The 26,421-nt window shown below is 38.0% G+C and overlaps 1 protein-coding gene across 2 annotated transcripts in view; it reads left to right on the forward strand.

The window, feature by feature from the left end:
• Positions 1-6,174: 6,174 nt before the first annotated feature.
• PLPPR4 (phospholipid phosphatase related 4) overlaps positions 6,175-26,421 on the forward strand; it is a 35,102-nt gene continuing 14,855 nt past the window's right edge. The window contains exons 1-2 of one of the 2 annotated variants that reach the window (XM_040998424.1): positions 6,175-6,607; positions 22,132-22,317. In XM_040998424.1, coding sequence (XP_040854358.1) covers positions 6,386-6,607; positions 22,132-22,317 — 408 coding nt within the window. In that variant the 5' untranslated portion in view covers positions 6,175-6,385. The remainder of the gene's footprint in view (positions 6,608-22,131; positions 22,318-26,421) is intronic. The other variant, XM_040998425.1, reaches the window with a different exon arrangement.

Below are 26,421 nucleotides of genomic sequence, written 5' to 3' on the forward strand. Positions count from 1 at the left end.
AGCAGAGTACTAAGTTAAAATGTTCTTGCCCACTGGCACCTCATCAATGAAAAAGCCAGATATATAACAATACTATCCATCTGCCGTCACCCTTTCATTGCAATAGCTTTCCTTCTTCACACATCTGCTTTATTCACTTCGTTAAAGTCTCTCCCTTTCAGACAATGCAATAAAATCTTACATTGTTTCCTTAAAATGCCATAGTGTAGGCTGCTGCCTTGGAAATGCTTTGCTAAATTAAGTACACTTTCTTTTATGACCTTAAAGATAAATGTCACACAAACTCCTCTAGGGTGCCTAGTTGGTAACAAGCTGGAAAATAGTTTGTGTTTGACTTTTCTTATCTGAGAATTTTGACAGTTTTAATAATGATGTCAAATGCATTTTTAGATATTTTTTCCATGCTGTTTCTGCTGTGAAGTTTTCTGCCTTGTGAAATGTCAGAGTGCTACTTTTCAGAGGGTGGTTTGTTTCATTTAAATACACTGGAACAGAATTTCCTGAATATGTTCCACTGGCAAAGTACACTGCATTATTGTTAATATCATGGTCATTATAAGGACTTACAACTAACATTCAACATCAAAATCCTGTCCTTGGTCAAAATGTGGATTTATACAGTTCAGATGGTCCAGAGTGTAGTCTGAATTCAGAAGTGTCTTCTGGTAGTCTCAATGTTACAAATGGCATGAAGGTCAACTCACCCCAAAGCCATCCTTAACTGCTGTAATAGTCACTTTTTATTACCATGGTAAAATGACTTATGGATACTACTTATGAAGGAAACAGATGTTTATTTAGCTCAAAGTTTTAGAGTTTGAGGTTCAAGATTCAGAGTTTCCATTTGTCTAGTGCAGTAAAAAATGGGTGAAGACCGAACATATCATTGGCCGGGCACAACTCTGGCTTTTATAATAATCCTTCTGGATTTCGTGCTGTGGTATGCAAATAAAACCACCATCTGCAATACATGCATCTTATGTGGGCACCAGTTTTAATTCTCATTGCTCCACTTCTGATCCATCCAAAATTGGCCTGGGGAAAGTATTAAGATGACACAAGTATTTCAGACATTTTCACCCATGTGGGAGATCAAGATGAAGTTCCCGGATCTTGGCTTCAGCCTGACCTAGCCTAACACCAATAGTTAGAGATGTCTGGGGCGTGGACCAGTGCATAAATCAATCAATCAATCTCTCTCTCTCTCTCTCCCTCCCGCCCCCCTGACTTTCAAATAAACACATAATCGTTACATGAAGATAACCATGTCATGAGAAGTGCCTTCCTAAGGCATTGTTCCCAGTCATCTCAAAACTTTCTACTACACACCACTAACATTTCCATCACCTACATTCCATCACATACATCACCTCTAGGGATGAAGTTTTCATTCAACATATGAGCATCTGAGTGACATTCAGCATTAAATCTAATATACAAATCACAGTAACCACCAGACTGAAGACTTTTCTCATAATCACAAATGCTACAGAATTCTTTCTTACATAGCATATAACAACATTTATATATTTTAGAGAGGCTATTTGTGTAGCTTTCAAGGTCTGGCCTTGTGAGCACTTAAGAAGTGAATAGGCAGGTAGATCTCTTCTTTCTCTCTCTCTCTCTCTCTCTCTCTCTCTCTCTCTCATGTGTTTGTATGTGTGTGTGTGTACGTGTGTAGTCTGCCTTTAAAATAAATAACTTCATATGAAAAGCTATCTCAGTCCCATTAATCATATATTTGTTATTCTTGGCATACAATATGAGTTTACCTGAATGTGAGTTTTCTTTAGATTATAAAATAGCCTAGTGATGATCTAGGCATCACAAGGATCTTGTCAGAATTAAGTGCAGAAAGCATTTATTTGCATTCTATTGGAAATGCAGACACACACATGCACAGGTCTTTAACCTACTTGTTGAATCTCCGAACGTCCACAAGGCCAGGGTTGGGCCACGCCAGAATCAAGCATCCATATGATCCAAGCACTTGGGCCCCTGCCGCCCATGTGGATCCCTCATGTGGATTACAGGGATCCAGGTACTTGAGCCATCGCCTGCTACCCCCAAATATATGCACTATTAGATAGATGGGATTAGAGCATAGCCACCACTTAAGTCCAGGCACTGCAACATGGGAAGTGGGTGTCCTAAGAGAACTTCTAGCTGTTTTGCCCAAGGCCCACCCCAAAACATTTTCATTTTCTTTTTTTTTTATTACATTGCATCATGAGACACAGTTTTACAGGCACTGGGATTCCCCCCTCCCCTCCCCAAAACCCGCTCCCCCCCCATGGTGGATTCTTCCATCTTGTTGCATTACCACAGATCAAATTCAGTTGAGATTTTTTTTCCTTGCAAGCATCTACAAAACATAGAGTCCAGCATCTTATTGTGCAGAGAAGTTCAACAGTTTCATGGGGAGACAGTCTCTGGTCTGAAGGTACAGCCGAAAGAGCATCATCCCAATCAATTGAAAGCCCCAACATTACATCAGTAACAATTTATAACATACCAGAATTAGTTGATATGATATTGTGTAACCAGCATGTTCAAAGAGAGAGAGAGAAAACAACAACAACAAAAAAAAAGAGTACAAGTTCTGAACCACATCCTATGACTTCTACATTGACATTACAATTATTAGTTTATATACAGCTGGGTTCTATACACCTTAAAATGGCTATAGATTACTATTCAGCTGTCTCATGTCTATTTTAATTTTAGTATTTAGCAGTTCATAGTGTTGAAGCATAACTTTGCAGAACCTGGCTGTTTTTTGGGTAGTCTAGCTCTATAACTGTAACAAGACATATGTCAACAGTTTAGGTGAACGGTATTAGGCGGGGTGTGCAGAGAAATCCTCAATCCCCTAGTGAGGAGCAACCAATCTTCGTGTCCCACCCAGTGAGTTATAAGTGCATCCCCACTGCCCATTTCCTATTTCTAAGCTTCCCTCGCTGTTCTCCATCTTTTCTAGGTTTTTTTTTTGTTTATTTGTTTATTTGTTAATTTGCTTTGAGGGGTTTCTGGAGCAATCCTGATGGTCATTATGAGAGACAGTGGGGACCCAAAATTAGAACCAGGCAAGAACCAGAGAAAGCTCCTCTCCTTAGTTCCAAAGGAAGTTTACTGTTTTGTTTCTGCGGACCGCTCAGTGCTCCTGGTTGTGGTTCCGATGACCTTGGGTCCTGCAAGGCAGGGTATGGGCTTCTTCCATCCCATGTGTGAGACCCAAATGGAAATGGGTGACCTCAGAGTTCTCAGCCTCCGAAGGCACTCCAATTCCCCGTGGTCTCCTTGGCTATTGGGATGTAGTCCTCGGAGCTCGTACTGATAGTCCTTGGTGAGGATCTAAGAGTCTTCAGAGTTGGGATACAAGCTTCCTCCTGTCTGCCTGCTCCACTCTGGGGTCCCCCCTGCTCTGTGCATATGACCTCCTGTTAAGAGGTTGTTGGGATTGCTCCTGATTCCCCCCCATATGCCTTTGTAGTTTTGCTATTGTCTAATGCTGATTTGAGTCTGTTGTCTATGAGTTACCAGTTATGATCCTGATGGGTTATACTTCCCATCTTCCTCACACCTTCTTGGGTGATGTAAGATTTCTCTGCTCTCCCTCCCCCTTTCCGAGTAGCATAGAGCCTTACAAGTATATTAGGTTTTACAATTCTTTGATGTAGATCAGAAGCAGTCTGACTCATATCGATTGTTGATCCATTGATTACTTCACAATATCTTATTGCATGAGATACAGGCTGTTTGGGGTTTAAATAATATTACTGTTTCAGATTGACATCAATTCATAACAACCACATCAACAACATTTTCTAACTGTACTTTATATCTAATACTACTTAATGGCTTCTGCCTATTCTTTTCGCCTTCATTAGCCTATGGTTTCTGAGAGACCAGGCACTATAAGTGTGTGTATTCTTTTCTCCAGTGGATGTCAAGTGAAAAAAAAGGTTTTTCTCACCATGTGAGGGATAGATAAATATATACAAATTGAATGAATAGATAGATGAATGCATGGACAAATTTTAAAAGTCACTAAGTGTTTCCATATATAGAGTCATAACTGAGCTGTAGGACATTGCTGCCAGATGGTTCTGATGCCTTTCTTATTGTCAATATTAGAAAAATTAAGCTTGAAAATATGAAGAGACTTGCTCAGGAGAAGGGTAACCAGAGCCAATCCTGGGACTGTATTCAATCTTCTGACTCCAAACATGTTCTGCTTCTCTTTTCTTTGTTTTCTTCCATTTATGAATTATTTTCTTGCCAAGATTTTTGTTACTGTATGAAAAAAAGGCAAACAGGGAGTTTTGCAGTGGTGTACCAGGCTAATCTCCAGTCTTCAACACTGGCATTCAGTTTGAGTGCCAGTTCGTGTCACAGGCTGCTCCAGTTGCAATTTAACTCCCTTTTTATGGCATGGGAACACATCAGAGGATGGTCCAGTGCTTGGGCACCTACACCCACATGGGAGACCTGGAAGAAGCTCCTAGCTAATGGCTTCGAATTGGCACAATCCCAGCCATTGCAGTCATTAGGGGAGGGAGCCAAGAGATATAAGGCCTCTGTGTGTGTGTCTCTCCTTCTCTCTATAAATGTGCTTTTCAAATAATAAAATTAAGTAGACATTTAAAAAAGATAAGTAAATCATGCTGTTGACTTCCATAGATTATTTTCAACATCGAAGAGAATTCATCTGTTGGTTCAATCCTAAGTGGCATAACAGCCAGGCACTTGAACCATCTTCCACTATTTTCCAAGCACATTAATAGGTAATTGGATCATTCCAATATGGAATATCATTGTTGCAAGTGGCAGCTTAATACTGACCTTCATCACTGAGGGCTTCAAGACACAGATAAGAATTTGAATTCTCTGTTGAACGGCAGGGAAGTCTCACAAGGTTTAGCTGAATAAATTACATAATTGGACTTATATACCAAAAGATAAGTCTGGCTGCTGTGTGAAGACTATCTTTAGGTGGCAGAACAGTCAGAAGGCTATTGTGCTGGTTGGGAAAGACATAGTGGTAGGTGTGGTATGTGGGACAAATCACCAATTCCACAAGATGGCAAAGTTCTCTTCTAGTTCCTTCTGTTTCCTTGGAGAAGCTGGCATTGAAATCATCAGCTGAAAATGAAATTTGAGAAATGAACAGATATGGCTGAAAGAGTGGCCAGACTAAGGAAAAACACTTGTATTATGGGATTTTGGCACCTGCTTAAAATTTGAGCCCCTAAGATCAACACTGTGTGGTTGTCCGTTTTTCTTCAGTCACTTCGTAATCTAATTAGGACACAATGTGGTAAGCTGGGACTCAAAAGAGGAGTTAGTCTGCTAATATTTGTCATGCAAATGTAGTAGAGAAAAATGAGGACATGAGGTGAAAATATGTGTAGTTCCTGCAATGATGTCCGATATCTACTGGAGCAGCAAAAACAAACAAACAAACAAACAAACAAACAAAAACCAGCCAGCTGGAAAAGGCCTGGGCACCCTGGGCTTGACACAAAAGAGTTGAAGACGCATGGGTGTGAGAGCACAGAAGGGGGTTATCTCTATGCACCTACTACATATTTGGTGTTGGCTGGGTGTCTCTTCAATTCACAACCATTCAGATCTCTGAGCTGCCAACCATCATCACAAAATTGAGACCTGAATCAAAGGCAAGTGACTACTGAGGATTTAATGTCAGAAGACATGCTTCTTTCTGATTCTTACATGACTGTAAGAGTCATGCTTCTCTGGGGAGGCGACAGTGAAGTTAGATTATCAGCCTTGGGGCTCAGTGAGGATGCTCGCCCCCTGCAGGTTCCCACAGGTGCCTTTCTTTCTGCAGGGAACCCTTTCTATTCCCAGGCAGCTGATGGCACTGATCATAGGCGGCCAGGGAGTCCCCCTAGGCAGAAATCCTCCGGAGCAGGTCATTTCTGGGTGGCTGCCAGGTCTTATGATTTCGCACCACGTCCTACTTTTCAGCATGGCATTCCCATTTTAATTTCTCCGTGGGGCAGCTCACTGGAGCCAATTCCTGCATTTGGCTCTAGAAGTGACTCGGAGGCTTCCCAGGAAAGAAATAGGTGCCTCGGTTCCAAGGCCCTGTTACTGCAGAAACCAAGGATGCGCCCCCCTTTCTGATTCTTGACGTAAGCTCCGAAAGCCGAGGAGCCTCGCCAGGACGGTGGAGAGCAGAGGGAGATTGACAGGGAGCTGGAGCCATTGCAGCAACAGCTTGGAGGAGGGAGCTAGCTGGACGTTTCTTGTCGGAAAAACAGGGGGTGAGAGCAAGGTTAGGGGAAGACCCCGACTTGCCCGAACCGGAGCCGCTTGGTAGCTGCAAAGCGGGGCGGGGAGAAGGCGGGGGCGCTGCATGCAGCGCGCTGGCTCCAGCGGCGCCCGCGGGGAATGTGACATCAGCGGCGCCCAGCGCTTGCGGCTGGAGGAGGCAGCTTGCCTGGGCTACGCTGTGCACACCTCACCCGGGGGAGGACGCGGACCCGGGCAGGCGGCCGGGATGTCGGCGAAGGAGAGGCCAAAGGGTAAAGTGATCAAGGACAGCGTCACCCTTCTGCCCTGCTTTTATTTTGTGGAGGTAAGTTGGCCTAGAGCTTTGGCATAATGCAGATCTTCCGGGCAGCTTCCGTGCGAATTCAGGTCCCCCGGAGAGCATGGAAAGCACAGAGACAAACCAGGGTGTGCGCCGCTGTCCCCAAATGCCCGACCCTGCCCTCACCCCCCCCCCGAGGTGTCTCCGGAGCGCCTCTGAGTGTACCTGTAAACACCTGCCAGCCAGGGATGACTACCAGGAGAGGCGTCTCCTGGGTGGCCTGCAGGGAAGGGATACCTGTGTGAGTGAGTGCGGGTCTAGTTGCCTGGTCCTCAAGGTATGCATGTATACACAGCGTCCATCAGTGCCCCCAAAGGAGCCATGATGCCCACATTTCAGGATTTGTGTTTCCAACCAGCCCACCTGATATCTAGAACTCTGACCCACTGGTAAGATTCCAAGTGCACACAGCTACTCCCAGAGCTTGTGAGGACCGGAGGTGTTTATAGAGTCTTAGGGTTATTGGTTGCGTTTATCACCCTGCTACCCAACCCCTTGTCTTATAATTGCTGTGGTGCTCACATTGGCTTCTAAAATTGGCTCTGCATCTTGAGGCATCAGTCATTAACCTACTGGCCTTCTTCCATTATTTTATATATGTGTGTATAGATATATATGTATACATATCTATATATACACATATCTATGTGTATGTATGTGTGTATAATATGCACATGTTGCACATATGTACAGTATATAGATTCAGTATGCATACTTATGTATATTTTAAATACATGACATCATCCTATTTTGCATGATTTGTCTGTACATTTCTTCTGTGCTTCCTAGCATTACAGATAAGCAATTAACATTCATATGCATCATAATAAATTAACCTAATGTCTACAGTATTCAGAGAAGACTGATCTATGGGAGGAATATAAAGATCAACAACTGTAGTGATTGCATGCACTGTAATCCATTGCATTAGGAAGACATTTTAAAGCAAGAGCTTTACTAAATTCTTGGTAGAAAAGAGCTGCATTGCACAGGCTTAAAAGAATCATACAGCGTTAGATGTAAAGCTATGTTCTTTGTAATGAGAGTTCTGGCTTCATGATAATTATGAGGCTGCTGCTGAAATGTGAATCTCCTTCCTTGACTGCCTTTTCAGCCAAATATGGAGGTTTAGCAATTCCCAGTACAGTTAGTAGATTCGGTATGTGGTGACTGTAATGCTTATTTGGGTTGAGCAACAGTCATTGCCTTGAAATTTGGAGAGAGGGGCACTGTCAGACTCTTATAGGTAACATTACACTTAAAATTTTTGTTTCAGTGTCACAAATTTTTAAAATCATTTCATCCTTAAGTAAGACGTATGTGACTGGCATGTATCTTAGAGAAAACATAGATGACCACTTCTTGATGACCCATCCTTATTCAAAATAATTTCTTTATGGATTTATTATACTTTTTAAGCTCAAGGAGATTTTGTGGCTGTGATGTAGGTACTATTTGTTGAAATGTAATGGAGAGCTTTCTCAAGAAAAACATGGGCAGGATATTCCATGATGAAAGGAATGACGGAATGAAAAGGTGGGATGCCTGCCTTCAAGTTCAAGCAACCAAGCCACTTGTTGCATTGCTAATCCACTGTGGTTTTCAACTAAACTGCTTCTATTCATGTCTGAATCTTTCAATTTTTAAAAGAAATCAGTGAATTGTTGGGTTTGACCTGTAGGAAGGCACACGCTTAAGTTCAGCCAGAGGCTGAGCATATATGGACTGTAGCTGAATGGCTTCAAGAATAATATTTTCATGAAAGAGGACACAAACCAAAACATAAAAGGTGTGCCTTTAAAGAATTCATGTGTGCATTTTTTGCTGTAACTTTAAAAGGTATACAGGTTCTGCAACCTAGGATTTTAAAAGTAAAGCACTTCATAATGCATTTGAATTGTGTCTTTAAGAATAAACACATCTCAAATGTTACTTATTTTCTGTAATTGGAAATAGCTCAAATTCATTGCTTTCTCTTTGACCAATCAGATTATGTCTATGAATTATTTAGAAGGATAAACTATGGAACAGTTACATGAAGACAATATACAGAATTTAAACAGACATTTAAGAAATTTATCATGGGAATAATAGACTTCAAAGGGAGAACTAAAAAATTGGATTCCTAACGATCCCTCTAAAATTAAATATGTGATAAAGCACTAATAAGCTTCTAGAAAAATGAGAGACAGCATTAGCACACCAGTTATTGAAGAGTTTGACAGGAGGTCCTACTGAGGAAATGACTCATTTTTTCCTGCATTTATTTTTACTTATTTACTTATTTACTTTATTTATTTTACTGATTATGATAAGAGTTCCATAGGCTTAGGGATTTTGTCTCTCACCCCGCCACTGATTTCTTGTATTTTATTACAAAAGAATGGTCCTTCAATATCATTGCAAGTCCATCATTTAAGTATATCCTGACATTTTTAAGCTGGTGAGAATTAGCTTTACGTTTCCTTTGGAGGATGAATAAGCATAGCTTGAAAGAACATGCCAGTAAGATGCTCTACAAGTAAGGGCACTTCCCTTTTTTAACAGCTTCCCAGATCTCAGCAATTAGGAGGAGAAAGTGACTCTCATTCCACCACATATTGACCCAAATAATATATTTCAGGTTGTTTGTGTAACAACAGGTAACAGGTAATTTACACAGCAAAAAGAAACTAAACAAATCAGATTTTGATGAGGAAAAGGCAATGGTTCTCTGATGACACCACTGACAACTTAAACTTTCTTCTTTCCAGGCAGCCAAGCAGTTTTAAACTGTTATTCATAGTAGGTGTGGGAAATGAAGAGATTCTAGTTGGGAAACTGAGGAAGGGGAAATTTTCACTTCAAGCCAAAGGAGACTGAAATCAAATTAGACTGAAATGTAGCAGGAGAATCATGGCGTGATCTGGGAGAAAGAGCTGGACCTTGTGACACACTGACCTGGCTCAGACGTTACGCAAGCCACATGTCACTTTTATAATTCTAGCTGTGGCAGTTTTCTCAACTTCTACATATGTTAATCATCTAAGATAAATATAAATACACGTGCTAATAAATAATCATCAGCACTCTGCGTGTCGCTGAAGACATAAAATAAAATATCATGCTAAAACACCATACCTACGAGAACATAGGACTTAAAACGGTTTATTATGTTGGGTGCAGTTCATCTTTTAGGTCTTGACCGGGGCTAGCTGAGAGCTCCAGCCATCTAGAAGAAGCTGCCTTCTTCCCAATTTCCAGAATAACTTGTATTCCAGAACCTTCCTGAAATGGACCTATAGTTGTCAACATGAATAGGGAAGATCAGCATGCGATTTAATTTCTATCAGAATAATGGCAGTCATTTCTGAAGTGCTTCATATATATATTGTGAGTAAAATTAAAAGCTTTTCATGAATCACCTTGCTTACTTTTCAAAGATCCTTTGTAGAAGTCTATACTGTGCAAAGGAAATGGAAAGTCAATTCCACCAGTCAAAGTGGGAGACAGACTAAGGTACTAGCTCAGAATCCTAGCTCCCAAGGCTCTTCTTCTCTCCCTCTCAACACAGTGATATGGAATATATGGTTTTCTATGGCTTCTCACAGATGAAAACAGGAATATGTGACAAAGGTGATACAATGTTTCCTGGCAAGAAAACAGCTTCCTCAGCCCTGTTCCTGAAATCATTTACAAACAAGAACATTGGTAATTCCATATGTAGAACTGTGCATTAGTACCTAGATTCCCTCAGCGTGTGCCCATGGCTAGCAAAGTGTGGGCATGTAAGCAGTCTAGCTACAATGTCAGAAGTCTTTGACAGTATCCCTGTGAGCGCGAAGCTGTTCAGACACCAACATCAAGCAATCTTGCCCTTGTTCACTAACACATTTGATGTTATAGTTGGCAGTAATGCTATGTGGTAATTTAAATAAAATATCTTTTTTCCAAAATAATACCTCAGCTTATGAATAAGTTAGATAATTCAGTTCTACACTGTTCAGTCCCAGATGAGAAAAATCATTTTGCGAATGGGACACTTCAGCAGGCATCCTAGCCAAGATCTGATCATATTGAAGAAAAACAAAAACACTTTAAGTGAATTGTTACACCAAACAAAAAGTTTTCTCTTGTTTTTGAAGTTACAAAGCATTCTCCAAGTCATTGCTGTGTCACCTTCCGTGTGTTTTGCCACCAGCAGATTACCTAGAATAGTAAAAAGTCTTTTATGTTTAATAGCCCAATTTAATAAGGTGATAAGGAGGATATTGTGATGCCTAAATTATGTATCATATATGCCTAATGTATGGGCAATGCAAAGCATTGTAATGATCCCACCATTGCTTAGACTCATGATTTCATTCTTACTCATTGTTCTGTTCAAGTCCAATTTACTACACAAGGTAAACAAATTATAAATTACGATTTATTATTCTTATTAGAAAACAGGTCTTTATGAGCAGATAGGCAGTTGAAATTTCATGTTTTTCATGCAAGAGAACAAACACACAGCAGGCATATACACTCATAAAAAACAATTAAGAATAACAAATGTGCCTCTAATTAGCATAAGCTGGCAGTCTGAAATATTAAAAACGGAGAATATTTATAATTCAAAGAATTAAGTGTATACAATGTGTTTTCTTTCTTTTATTCTCCACTTATCATGGGCATGTTGTAGGATTATGTTAATTGCATCTAATTATTGTGGAGTCAGTAATCAGATTAGATATTAGAAGTATAAATCATTGATATTCATCTTTCCTGAAAAAGTTCAAATTTGAACATTCTGGTTAGTGCATTTGAACACCGTGACATGAAATAGTGATGTGTTCACAAATCCTAAAGACACTTCTTTTCTTCCCATTGGAAAGTGTCCACAGATTTTTAATTGCAGTAATGTCATTTCACAAGCTTTTTATTCTATCTTGTGTTCCATATAAAAATTATACAACACATCATGTTGGAAAATACAGTTAATTTATTTCCTTCTACATAAATGTTAGCATCAGTAGAAAAAATACAAAATCACTGTTATACTTTGCTTGTACTAAAATAATAACTGTAGACTTTTCTTCTTTTCTAAATTGTACAGAAATACAATTCGCTCAAAAAATACTCAAAGCCTGTCAAATGCGATGGACTGGCAAATATTTCCTCCTCTTTTAAAGTCATAATGCACAAAGTCTAATACAAAAGAAAAAGTAAATATAGTAGATTATAGGGTCCTACATTTTGAGGATTGAATTAAATGAGGCCATTTCTACCAAAAAAAAAAAAAAAAAAAAGCATTGAACACAGCCCTTGCTATGAAGAGAAACTCATTCTGTTCTGGTAGCCATCACTATCTCACTATGTCTCCATTACCCAGTCACTTAAAATGTTCTTTGTATTACTGTTTGTTTTTCCTAGTGCAACAAAATGTCATTTACTTTTCCCTTAAAAGGATTTTAACAATAACAGTGATTCTTATTATTTTTGTTATACTAACAAAAATTAAGTACTTAATTTCAACAGTCCTTTATATGGTACATCTAGCAGGTACAGTAATTCTGAAAACTACCTTACCTAAAGATGTTCTTTTTTTCCCTAAAATCAGCAAATTATAACTCGAAGACTGAAGTATCTTTACCAGGGACATGTAGAAATTCAATCAGCGAGCCAGGATTTAAGTACTCATCCATTTTGATTCTGTATAGTAATTACACTCTGCCACTTGCTCTTCATGGACAAAGCTAGTTAGTGAGGAGTGGAATGGAGAGACATGCCCCCACAATGACGTGCTCAGGCCTGTGATGCCAAGAAATAAGTACCTGGAAGAAGTCGGGTTCTGATTAAGGAGGAGTTTTTCTCTACAGTTTCTTAATTTGACTTTGTGAGTATTGTTTCCTACTTTAAAGTAACTGAATAAATTCTGACATGGATATTTTAAATACAGTGAATATCCACTTATAAAGAGATTTTCCTGGGGCAAACACAAATGCCATCTCCGAATTCCTTGTGCATTTAGCCAGGAGCTGTGGGTGCAGTGAATGGGAAAACTTGAGACTGAAATGAAGTTTATTAAGTTGATTCTATAAGGATATGACAACCATGAGACATAGAGGAGATGATCTCAACAAGATAATAGAAACAGAGAGACCAGGTCAAGCAAGACTGGGAGGAAGGACATGAGAAAACTGGAAGTAGGAGTAAATATAATGGTCCCAATCTGTGGGTGACACATAAAGATGACTTTAAGAACTTGGGTTGTCTATGATGGCTTGTTAAACAAGAACTATTTGAGGCATAATTATTACAGTTTGTGTTAGCATGTATCATGGATCTTACACCAGATTTTGTTCAACATAAGCTATTTCTTAAATAATATCTTCCCCCCCCAAAAAAGGAAGAGAACTACATCTTATTACATAAGTAAGTATAATGAAAGTATATAATCCAAGAGCATCTGATTGATGCTTTTCCGTATTGCATGATAGAACATTATGACTTGTAGGAAGTATCTAGGTTATCAAAAGACATGCTATTGTTAATATGATATCAAGAATAGAACCGAAATCTCCTGACTCCTGTTCTAGTGTTCTTTCTTAATTATTACTATTTCTAGAATTCCTTGTATTAGTTTCCCTCTGGATTATTACTGTTAAAATGCAGGTCATTCTAATGCTACATGTAAAGAAACTGTACTAGGTGTTTTGTGTTAGCTTAGAAGCACATTTTGTGACTTCACATTGTTTTAAACATGTTAAACAATTATGAGTGGAAGTACTTTTCCAAGTTGTTAGACTCTTGAAGATAGCTAAATATCAGAATACTGGAAATCATATTTTTCTTCTTTGGGCATGATTACTCACTTGTAATTCCACGCTTACTTCTTTGAACATGACGTCCCTGGTATGCAGGAGACAGGAAAAAGTGGAATGGTTAATAATGTGCTTTAAATAATTAGTTACAAGATGTCTTTGAAACTAAAGTAGATTTTTACAGGTTCTGTTTCATTTAATAGTTTAAAATTCATCTGAAAAGTAGTTATTAGCTCTTCTTAAAATAGAGCATGTGGGACTCTGCAAAATTCAACCACTTGCCTTAAGTCCAAGCAGAGTTATCTCCATCTTCAGCATAAGAACCCAAAATAGACTTCTGCATCATGGACATCTCATCTTGTTATGATTTCTTCTAAAATGATTTAGCTGAGAAACATGCATGACAAAATGACTAATCTTCATAGCTAAGTCAATTTTAGAATGTGGGTATCAAGTATAGAAATGTTAATTTTAACTTAAATTATGGCGAGCTATTTTTCCTGTGACTAATTAGATTCTGAATGAAATGATATCTGATTATTTTTAAATCAGAAAATGTCAGTCAACATAGAGGGTAATACTTGTCATTTTAACATTTAACACATGACTTCTGTAAATTTCAAAGTTTATGCTAGACCAATTAGACATAAGTTGAAGAGAGGTGGAGACAGTATTAAATATTTGCATTTGTGGGTTAGGATTGAGTACATTGGTAAGAATATTGATTGGGAGTGGTAATAATGGAAGCAAAGGGGTGCGAAAAGGAATTGCATGAGTATGATCTGTTTTGTACTTTCCTAGCTATTTATTCATTGAACAAATACTCATGGATTGCTTATTATGTGTTTGGGGATTGAATTGATGGGAATAATATGAACACATTACTTACTTTGTAGTAGAATTTCAATAAATTTTACTGAATGGTTGGAATAAAGCGGTACTAGTAATGTGAACATCAATTCACCTTTGGTTGTGTTTTTTCAATAAGTGGAGACACATTTATTTTAAAGTAATTGATGATGAATGCCCCATCACAGACATAGCTGAGCCTGATGGATTAGCAATTGAAGATCTAATCAATCTCTAAGCTCTATGCGTACATTTATTTTATGATCGAGGGAATGCTTATACATTATTTAAGATTTGAAACTTCAGATAAAGACGTCATTGATACAAAGAACTTGTAGTTTTAATTTTCATAATAAAACTGTAATTACATAAACCACACATGCTACTAGACATTTTTTGTGCATGTGGTAGAAGAAGATCTAATAAATCACTTTTTTATAAAATCATATTAAAAAATCTTAGTCTACTTATTACCCTTAGTTCATGGACATATAACTTCCTTCATGCCTCAGTTTCCTCATTTGGAAATAGTTATAATTTTTATGGCCCTTTGGTTATACACAAGGTACATAAGATAACATTATTTTTCAGACCCTCAGCAGCAAAGGAAAATAATTTGTTAAACAAGGTTAATAGTGAAGATCTAAATATCTAGAAAGCAAACTTGGATAGGAAGAGAGATGCTCATGATACAAAAATAGATTAGAAATCCCTTCTCTGGATAATTAATAGGTCAAATAAAATCTACCAAGAACATAGCAGACATTAAACAGAGAATTGTTAAATAGAGTAATAACTGTATAATAGAATTCTCATACTGCTGAAGTAAATGATGATGAATATATTTGGCTTTAGTAAAGAGCATAAAATAATTGCACAGTGCATTGTGCACTGCTCAGCAATTGCACTGATGAGCATTAATTCAAACATTCCAATATATGTAAAAATGTAAGAATTCTTGCTAGGTTAGATATCAAAGTCAGTTGAACAGGGGAGAATAACACACGATAACTGGCATCCTCTATGCCAGTGGCTGAGATGGAAGCATCCATGAGAATATCACTTTGTAGTGAGCAAAAGAGACCTGAGGAAGTACTAAAGGCAGGAAAACACCAGTTCCCTAAATGTGCTCAATCTATGATATTTTATAATAAAAACCATCTGCCAGGGTAGACAAAAGTGAGGAGAAAAAGAGACTGTGCCCAGAATATAATTAAATATTTTTGATATATTACTAAAAATAGGCTACAGATTAGAATTGCTTGGAAACGGTGGGGCTTAACTTAGTGGATAAGATGGTCACGTCCCGAAGTAGATTCAGGCCTTGGCTGTGGTTCCTGACTCCAGCTACCCACTCTCCACAATGCAGAAGGTGGGAGATAAGGCTCAAACAGCTGGGTTTCCATCCGGGACACCTAAAATGATTTCCCAGCTCCTACCAGGGAAATATTTGAGGAGTCAACCACTGCTAGGCACCACTCACTTTCACTAAAATGGCTGAATTTGGGAGAATTTGGGAAATTTGAGAATTTGGGAAATGATGTTTTGCACCTCAGAATACCATGCCAATCAGAATGTAATACGTGTCTGCTGTCTCTTGCCTCTTACTACCAAGTAAACCCACTGTACACACAATAGTCTCTGGTTTTCCATCTTTTAAGCTGGCTTTCTCAGGGAAACCTGGGGCTGTTTTTTCCTGAAAAGAATAGACAAGTGACAGATGGAGGCATGTGGCAGAAAGGCAGTAGGAAGCATGCTTCTGGGAGTTAACAGACCAGCTTTCAATTACTCCCCCTCTCAGGAGTCAAACGTCCGGCTTAACCACTCTGGGGCAGGGTCTTTTCTTAAAATTCCCTTGAAGGTAGTGGAAGCTATAATGGAGCTTGAAAATGTCTAAACAGAAACTTAATAAATGCTTTTTTTTTTTCAAACACAAATAGTTTTTCAACAAATTCTGCTTGTGTTACCTGAAAAAAAAAATGTATTCTAGAAGACTCAACTTAGATTTGAATAAAGGAAGTAGTTTCCATGTTGTGTTTTTAAATCAAATAAAACTTGCCTAAATCAGCCCCTTTCTTTTTTTTTTTTTTAAGATTATTTATTTTACTGGAAAGGCAGATATACAAGGAGGAGGAGAGACAGAGACGAAGATCTTCCATCATATGGTTCACTTCCCAAGTGGCCGCAACAGCTGGTGCTGCACCTATCCAAAGCCAGGAGCCAGGAGCTCTTCTCAGGACCTGGGTGCAGGGTCCTAAGGCCTTGGGCCATCCTTGACTGCTTTTCCAGGCCACAAGCAGGGAGTTGGATGGGAAGTGGAATTGCCGAGATTAGAACCGGTGCCCATATGGGATCCTGGCGTGCTCAAGGCAAGGACCTTAACCATTACGTTATTGTGCCAGGCCCAGCCCCTTCCGTGAATAATAAACTTGAGTAAAAGTGACCCCTGGATGTGGGGAACTGAACTCTACCTTGAAGTGTAAATGATTTGTAATATGGCCTAGGTTGTCAAGCAGTGAACAGTGCTGATGTAAAACTATGGTTCAGGTAGTTATTAGACATGATAAGTTAATATATTTGTTATATGCCTAATAATGGGATTGCTGATCATATCATAAATTTAATTTTAGCTTTTCAGAAATCTCCATCAGTTTCCCAGTGGCTGTGCTAATTTGTATTCCCACAAGTAGTTCCCTTTTCTCCACACTCTCACCGTCTGTTATTACTCTGTCTGGGGATTTTAGCCCTTTTGACATGTATGTGATGAAATCCCACTGTAGTTTTCAACTGCATTTCCCTGATACCTAGGGATGTTCAGCATTTTTCATATATTTGTTGTCCATTGTATTCCTTTTTTGAAAATTGTCAAGCTTTTTGGGTATTTCTTATTCCTTGTTACTGAGCTTTTAGATGTTGCTGAAGTATTCTTTTTTTTTTCTTTTTTTTAATTTTATTGTTGTTTACATTGTATTATGTGGTGCAGTTTTATAGGCGCTGGGGATTCCCCCCACCCCTCCCATACCCCTCCCCCCATGGTGGATTCCTCCACCTTGTTGCATAACCATAGTTCAAGTTCAGTTGAGATTCATTCCTTGCAAACACATGCCTAGCAGAAAGTTCAGCGTCTTATTGTCCAGATAAGTTCAGTGGCCTCTTGGGGAGACCTTCCCTGGTCTGAAGGTAGGGCTAACAGAGTAAAGATCTGGTCAGTTAAAAGCCCCAACAAGGCCTCAGTATCAATATACAACATTATGGAATTAATTGATTGACATAGTATTGGGTAAACAATATGTTAAAAATAATGCAAGTTCCATTCTTCGAAACATCTGCGTTGAGACAGTATCAATGACAGGTTCAAAAAATAACAAACAACCAAACAAAACAAAACAAAACAAAAATTACAAGTTAAATCAAGGCAAACATGTGGTATCTAACCTTTTGGGATTCGCTCATTTCCCTTAGCATTATAGTTTCCAGTTGGGCCCATTTAGATTTGTACTTCATTATTAGCTTGTCACCGTTAAATACAGGATCAGATATGAATTCTAGGAAAATAAGCCTGGAAGCACTGCAGAGGATGGAGCCCACTGTGACTATAACAGAAAATGAAATCCTCACCTTAGAGAGATAGTAGTATGAATGCCTGAGGACTGCTTCTTCAGTCACAGCAGTGTAAGTAGAACTTTAGAATTAGATCACGTTATCCCTCATTTCACTAATAACCAATATGACTAGAGACATCAGTGATTTGGGTTTTCTTGGTTTTGAACTCAAATTGCTTTCTCTAAATCATACTGCCTTGCGTTAAGTTGTGTCCCTAGGTGTCATATAGATTGCATCCTTATTAAGCGTGACAGCTAGCTTGAAAGCTAGCATAGATGTTTAGACTTTGAATAGCATTACAAAAGTTCTGTCTAATTTTTCCCTGAAGGACACTCCCAAATATTATATTTTATTATATTTTAAGGTAAACCATAGCTAAACTGAATGTCAAAAATAGAATAAAGACAATATTCTAAATCAAAACTTTTGTTACTGTTATTTCCAATTTTTCAAGGCGTTATCTATGTTCGATATAAAGAAAAAAATATTACAAGGTTTTATATAATGTTTGTAGGAAGTAGACTATTCCCTTACCCTCTGAACTTAATTATGAAAGATCAACTTACTGGCCACAAGCTTTGCATCAAATCTTTAGATAGAATTGCCTTGATTTACTGATAGTGTATCAGCTTCAATTTAATTTGGATATGTGAAAGGACTTGGAAATCCATATAATGAAAAATATTAAAGAATTTCAAATTTTTCTAGCTTCAAAATAAGCTCTTTAAATCCCATTTTCCACGAAGTTTCTACAGTACCCTTGCTTTGTAGTAATATTTTACATTTTCTCCAAAACTGCAACCAGAACCTCTGCATTTCTTTATCTCCATTCCCTGGAAAAAGTAATCTCATCTCTTGTCTGATTTTCTACAATTGTCATGCATCTCACCAGAGTTCAAACCCTGAGAGCAGAGTGGTTTTCTGTGTTTGATTTAGTGCTAAATTACTAACACTTGTAAAAGTTTTTAAGCGCTCTTATATCTTCAACAAAAGTTTGTTGAGTTTTGTGACATCGTCCAAGCTTTCACCCTGCTTCTACTCACAATCCATAGTAAGCCGAACTGCTGTAGTTGCTCCAATAACCGGGCTTTCTAAAATATATCTCAAATCATATTGCACCTCTGCTTAAACCCTAAGAACCTTTCCAGTCATAACTCCTACAGGGGAGTCAATTCTGTGCAATGTTTTGACCTACAAGCTACCTCTTTGATTATTACCTTCTGTAAGTTCTCCCATTACTTTGTGATTTTCACCCAGTCTCCACAAGACTAGTTCTTTCTGCCCATTAGAATTCCACAGGACAATAGGATGTCTACATTATACAAAGAACTAAAAGAGAAGCCATGGCAGGCTCCACACATGAAGAATGGAATGCAGCTTTACTAATTCCATCAGTTTGCAATGTGTTATGTACCTGTTGAAATCTTGTACTGTGCTTCATAAAGGTGTATAGGGATTACGAGTTGATATAACATGTAAAAATCATGCTTTCATTTCAATTCAGAAAAGTTGTTAAGCCATACATAATTCTTCCACAACACACACTTCCATGAACTTTTTGAAGACCCCTCATATGCACGCATTTCAAAGATCTTTCTACAAACTCTTTAACATGTTCTCTAGATGATCATTGTTGGATGAAAAATAATTTTTAAAAAGGAGGAAGGAAATCATCATAGAGATTGTGGGAGTGAAATAACCAAAGACAGGAGCAACGAGACCATTTTTGAGATAAATTCCAAAAATAAACATGCTGAGAGTAAAGGAGGAATAGGTTGTCCCTGCCCCCAACCATAACAACAACAAAAATCCGTAATCAAAGAAATAGAGGTTTTTCTTATTATACCCATGCTAAAATTGACATGTACCAGAGACCTTTGTTTTAAAAACTGGCATCAGAAAACCAACACTATCCAGCAGATGTATCTTTTGACATACATTTCTTTCTTCTCCTGTGCTCTAAAACAATCACATTTTTGTTTTCTTTTAAATTGACTTATAATTTTCCAGTATGTCCTTGGTAGATAGTAATAATAAGTTCAGTCTTTTTGAAAATCATTTTCCTAACCTTCAAGTAATTTTCTCCTCCAATACTACATTTTAAAAATAGCTTCATTCATACTTTTATTTCTTGTTCACATAACAAGAGAATAAAATATCTAATGCCTATTTATATAGACTTTTGAAATCTCATTTTCAAAATCATATTTTAAATTCAATCCAAACAAGTCTCAGAATTACATCGTGTACATTTCATTTACATATGTGTCCCAAATTTCTCATACTCAAAAGGAATTCTGTTAAGTAATTAAAAAGTTGAAAGACATCTTTGAAAACAAGAATGTTAAAAACGAATACTCAAATATTTCCTTTTAAAAATAAAAACTCATATAGAAGACAAAACATCTTTAAAAGGAAACACTCAAAAGAAAGAAATTTTCTTTTTCCATTTTGAAAATAACTGAAGACTTTAAAGCATACTTCTCTAGAAATGTGAAGATATTAATTATGGTTAAAATGATATATTTGAAAAAATAGTAGTTTCTATAAGGATGTGTAAAAAGACTAAAATATATAATGTTAATTACAGGAATTATTTTCATTCAGATACTAACTGTTACACAAATACACCACAAGTTATTCTGAATATGTATATTTGGGATCCGGTCAAATAGTCTAGTGGCTAATCCTCACTTAGGATGCCCCAGCATCCCATATGGGCACCAGTTTGTATCCTGGCTGTTCCACTTCCCATCCAGCTCCCTGTTCATGGCCTGGGAAAGCAGTGGAAGATGGCGCAAAACCGTGGGACTCTGCACCCATGTGGGAGACCCAGAAGAAGCTTTTGGATCCTGGTTCAGATCAGCTTAACTCTGGCTGAGGCTGCCACTTGGGGAGACTTGGGGAGTAAATCACCAGATAAAAAGATCTTTCTCCCTGCATCTCCTTCTCTCTGTAAAATCTTCCTGTTCAGAAATAAATAAATAAATCTTTAAAAATGTATATTTGGCAATGCGTATTATGAAAGATGTACGGATTTTTAAATTATTCAGCAAGCAGATATATTTTATTAACATTTTGATGGATTCTTGTATACAACATGAATATATATTTGTTAGACACTATGTTATTAATAGATTTAATTATTCTAAATATTCCTGTGTTTTTATCTACTTGGAAGTTAGAGACACAGATACAGACAGAGAGAAAGGGAGAGAAGGAGACACAAGTGCTGAAGCTGGGAACCAGGAATTCCAGTCAGCTCTTCCATTTGTATAGCTGGCATCAAAGTACGCATAGCTGGTATTTGGTACATCACACTGCATCTCCCAGGTACACTGACACGAAACTGAACAGGAAGAGGAAGAAGTAAAATTCAAACCAGGCACTCTGATAGACAATGAAGATGTCCCAGTTCCTTAACTAGCCATACCACATTGTCTCCCTTATAATGTTTGTTACCGATGACAAAGTAGAAATAAGATTTTAGTCTGGGAAACAAAGAAATGCATAAATGACTACTATACTAAATAATTACAATGAATAGCAATGAGCAAAAATGCACTGATTTAAATGCCAGGGAATTATGAGTGAGGGAATAATCCTTACAAGAGATTATCATGAAAGAATACCAATAAAACATAAAGAACTTTTTATACTAGATGTTCTAGTTTCTTGCAATAGTCTCATTTCATCCTTTAAATTGTATTGTGATGATGGTACCATCTATATAATTATTTAACACAAAGGAAAACTGAGATTTAGGAAAAACATTTCCAGGCCCGGCAGCATGTCCTAGCGGCTAAAGTCCTCACCTTGAACGCGTCAGGATCCCATATGGGTGCCCATCTAATCCTGGCAGCCCCGCTTCCCATCCATCTCCCTGCTTGTGGCCTGGGAAAACAGTAGAGGATGGCCCAAAGCTTTGGGACCCTGTACCCACGTGGGAGACGGAGAAGAGGTTCCTGGCTCTTGGCTTCAGATCTGTGCAGCACCGGGTGGTACACTCACTTGGGGAGTGAATCATCAGACAGAAGATCTTCTTCTCTGTCTCTCCTCCTCTCTGTATATCGGCCTTTCCAATAAAATAAATAAATCTTTAAAAGAAAAACATTTCCAGAATCACATCAGCAGTGGTAGTAACAAGTGAAAGAACTTATTAGGTGTCAGGAAAGATATACGACTCCACCAGTTGTATAGATTACAAACTATTGATTGTTTAGATGTTCTGTGCATAAGCAAGAGTTAACCTTCCGTGTTCTTCCTTCTCAGTTACCTATACTGGCATCATCAGTGGTTAGCCTCTACTTCCTCGAACTCACCGATGTCTTCAAGCCTGTGCACTCTGGATTTAGCTGCTATGATCGGAGTCTTAGCATGCCATACATTGAACCAACCCAGGAGGCAATTCCATTCCTCATGCTGCTTAGCTTGGCTTTTGCTGCACCTGCAATCACGGTAAGAATGGACTCCCAATTAGTACTTTTCAATCCACCCTCTCAAAAAAGTAAAACTTGAGTTAAAAATGAACCAAAGGGGCCCTGCGTGGTGACCTAGCGGCTAAAGTCCTCACCTTGAACGCGCCAGGACCCCATATGGGCACCCGTTTTAATTCCTGATGCCCTGCTTCCCATCCAGCTCCCTGCTTGTGCCCTAGGAAAACAGTCAAGGACGGCCCAAAGCCTTGGGTTTCTGCACCCGTGTGGGAAACCTAGAGGAAATTCCAGGCTCCTGGCTTCAGATCAGCACAGCACCAGCTATTGCGGTCATTTGGGAAGTGAATCATTGGATAGAAGATTTTCCTCTCCGTCTCTCCTCCTATCTGTATATCTGACTTTGCAATAAAAATAAATAAATTTTTTAAAAAATGAACCAAAGGTCAATTTCAAATGTTGGAAGAGAATGTCTTAAACGTATTTTGGAAGCATCATTTGGAAATATTTAAAAGAAAAATTATTGCTAATGAAAATTAAAGATTCTATGAATTTTAAAATGATGATTTTCACAAATGACTAAGTAAAAGGCTTTAACTGCATAGTTCTTCCTGAGTATTTAATATGTCATTTCTTATAGACTTCTTTAGCATATTTTTCTTGTGCTCATTTCTTTCTTTCAATATATATTTACTTATTTTTATTTGAAAAGCAGATATACAGAGATAAGGAGATACAGAGAAGAAGAGCTTTTGTCCACAGGGAGCAGCCAGGATTAGAACCGGCACCCGGACACCCATATAGAATCCTAGCATGTGCAAGGCAAGGACTTTAGCCACTAAGGCTACCGTGCCATGATCTTGTCCTCATTTCTTATTTGATGTCTGGAAAACCAGTGAGAAAACAATTTGGTAGCCACAAACTTCTCAAAAGTACAGTATTACTTTTTACAAGTTAACACTTCTAGATTATGAGCCTTGAACTTTAATTGCAGTAGTATTATTAAATTAAATCACTTTGCTTACATATACCCACAGACACATACTCATAGATATATATGCTTTAGTTTTGGAGTAAGCATTTTAAATTTGAAATATGCAGATAAAGAAATGCCAAAAGAACAGAATTAAAAGCTTACTTTTGTTACACGTGTTAATATACATTGAGAATAGCACACTCTTAAATAAAATAAATCCTTTTCTGAAGAAGACTACACCAATTGTTCCTCCACTTCTTGCGTCATCCTTTCCTCTCCCTCACCACTGAAATACTGTCTAAAGGACAAAACTATTTCGCCCAGTAGGAACTTAGACTTTGCTTTCAGTTGTGTATGTATGTCAAATGAAGTGCTTATTGTCAAAAACTTCATTTAAAAGAAATTTGCACAAGACGCTTTAATAATTTGGGCAATCCAGATTTAATACAACAGCAGCTTTACCATTTTTAAGCTTCAAAATTTATTTCACACAAACAGAGTACTCTTATCATTTCCTTCAGGAACAAATGCCTGCATGCAAGGCCTGTGCCTAAGCCAGTGCCAAAGTCAAATTTTCTAAACCTTACATATTTATGTGGTTATGAATATTATTTATTTAAAAAGATTACTATCTGAAGCTTCAGAATGTTGTTTATAGCAAGACTAATTTACATTAAATAGCCTTAGGAAATAAGGTTGGAACTTAAATTTGCACAAATTTTATCATATTTAAAAGATGTCAAATGGCTATAAAATTTGTGATTTAGGACTATATGACTCAAGATTGATTTGAAAAAGTAATGATATATTCAGAAATAGCTGAGACTCAGATTCTAATAAGACATTTCAAAGGTGAGAATAACAGCATCTTTCTGTCGTTTTCTAAAGACAATAAAAATGTATCAGCATTTCATTTAACAGAGTAGAAAGAATACAAAAGGTCTATAATGAGTTCATGGAAAATGCATACTGTGGAATATAATTTAAATTTTAAAATATTTTGTTGTAAAGATAACTTCGTGTCTAGTTCTGTTTCCATGAACATTTCAAGATACTCTCATATATGCTCTGAATCTGTCATAACAGGGGCCAGTGTTGCAGCACAAAGCATAAAGCCAGAGCCCAAAATGCCAGCATCCCGTAGGGGAGGTGCTTCATGTCACAGCTACTCCACTCCTGATTCAGCTCCCAACTAACGGCCTGTAACAGCAACAAAAGTTGTCCAAGTGTTTGGATCCCTGCCACCCACATGGAAGACCAGAAGAAGTTCCCTACTCCTGGTTTTAGCCATTGCAGCCATCTGAAGAGTGAACCAGCAAAGGATATTCTCTTTCTTTCTCTTTCTTTCCCCTTCTTCTTGATTCTGACTTTTAAATAAGCAATTTTTACAAGATTCATTTATTTTTATTGGAAAGGTAGATTTATAGGGAGAAGAAATGATAGAAAGATCTTCCACCTGCTGCTTCATTCCCCAACCCTCCAAACGGCAGCAGCAGCTAGAGCTGAGCAGATCTGAAGTCAGGAGCCAGGAGATTCTTCTAAGTCTCCCATGTGGGTACAGGGTCCCAAGACTTTGTGCAGTTCTTCAACTGCTTTCCCAAAGCCATAAGCAGGAAGCTGGATCAGGAGTGGAGCAGCCAGGACATGAACTGGCTTTTGTGATCCTGGCTTTTGCAAGGTAAGGATAAGCTAATTGAGCCACTCCACTCGACCCTTACACAAACATTATTTTTTTAATAAATTTATCACACCAGAAAACATTTTTCCTAATTGGGATAAATTGCCAATGTTATTATATAATACACTTGTTTTGCAAGTATTTTATAAATATGAATAAATATTTGTAACTGTTCTGAAAAGATTTATTTGGCATATAATCACTTAAATAATTTGTTTTTGTTTATCTTGAAGTCGTTCTTCACTGCAGTCTCTTACCAAATGGTTAGTAAAGCAAATTTAAGTGTGGCACTCCTTGCTAGCACCACTTATCTCCTGCTGTCTCTTTGCTGACACTGTTACAAGCACTAGGGATGATGACCTTAGCTTCGTCCCTGAACTTCTTCTGTTGACTCCCTCACTTCCCAGAATAAATTCTAAAATGAAGGTGAGGAATGCTTTCTTGGAGCTTTTATTCAGCCCTAAGAAATGAAAGGTGGAACTCCAACATTACTGTCTACCAAAACATGCCTGGGAAGCTCACTCCAACTCCTTCCACGAGGGTCCCACTCCATTTCCCATTGATTGCATGGTCTCTATATCTTCTGAATGAGTTTTAATGGGAACAGAAGCAAATTAAGGAAGTATGTACACTCTAGACTCCCTGACTTCCCCCATTTCCACTTACAGCAGCAATACTTCAATATTATTGCAGGATACTTCAATATTAGAGATCCCTTCCTGCTATGTTGCCTTCATGGATGTTGGACAAACACTTTGGTAGTGAGTCAAGTCATAATGTTTCTGATGCCCAGTGCTGCTTTTTCTACCTTATTCTCCAAAGATACACCATCTCTTTACATTTCATTCTAATTTCAGTGTTTCTTTTTTATTTTAAGACCTTCTCCCAAAACATGTTTTTCTCAGCATTAATTGTGCAGTGTCTATGGTCATCCTATTCAGGGACCATAATTCTGTCTCTAATCTTATAATATATTTTACTGCTTTACTACTTTGCGAAAGTGAAAATACCAGGTTCAAATCTCTGACTCTCATGGGTGACATTTGGTTGTTGTTTTCCTGATGGCATAAACCTACTCCCAAAGTGTGGTGCTAATGATGGTAGAGACATGGGAGTCATTTGCTTGAAATGGCTTTGAGAGCAAACTTGCATGAGAAGAGATTTTCTCCTGCTTTTTTCTGGAGGGAAGGCAACATCAGTCTGTAGAAAGACCTTCACATGGACAAAAGGAAGATTAACCAATTCTTCTCAGATACATAAATGCAAAGCATGCCAGCTTACTTAGATTATTTTTAAGCTTTGAGAGGTCTTTTTAAAAATAATTTGCCTTCAAGATATTTTATGTGAAACCATACAAATGGATTTAGTGTCCATGAAATGCATCCTTTTATTTCTCTACAATTGTCCTTACATTGAAAATTGCTTCTGTAATATTCAATTTGCATTTACTTTCAAATGAAAATAAATAGAAGCAC

Source organism: Ochotona curzoniae, unplaced genomic scaffold, assembly GCF_017591425.1.
Source record: "Ochotona curzoniae isolate NIBS_2020 unplaced genomic scaffold, NIBS_Ocur_1.0 scaffold_1037, whole genome shotgun sequence".
Taxonomy (NCBI): domain Eukaryota; kingdom Metazoa; phylum Chordata; class Mammalia; order Lagomorpha; family Ochotonidae; genus Ochotona; species Ochotona curzoniae.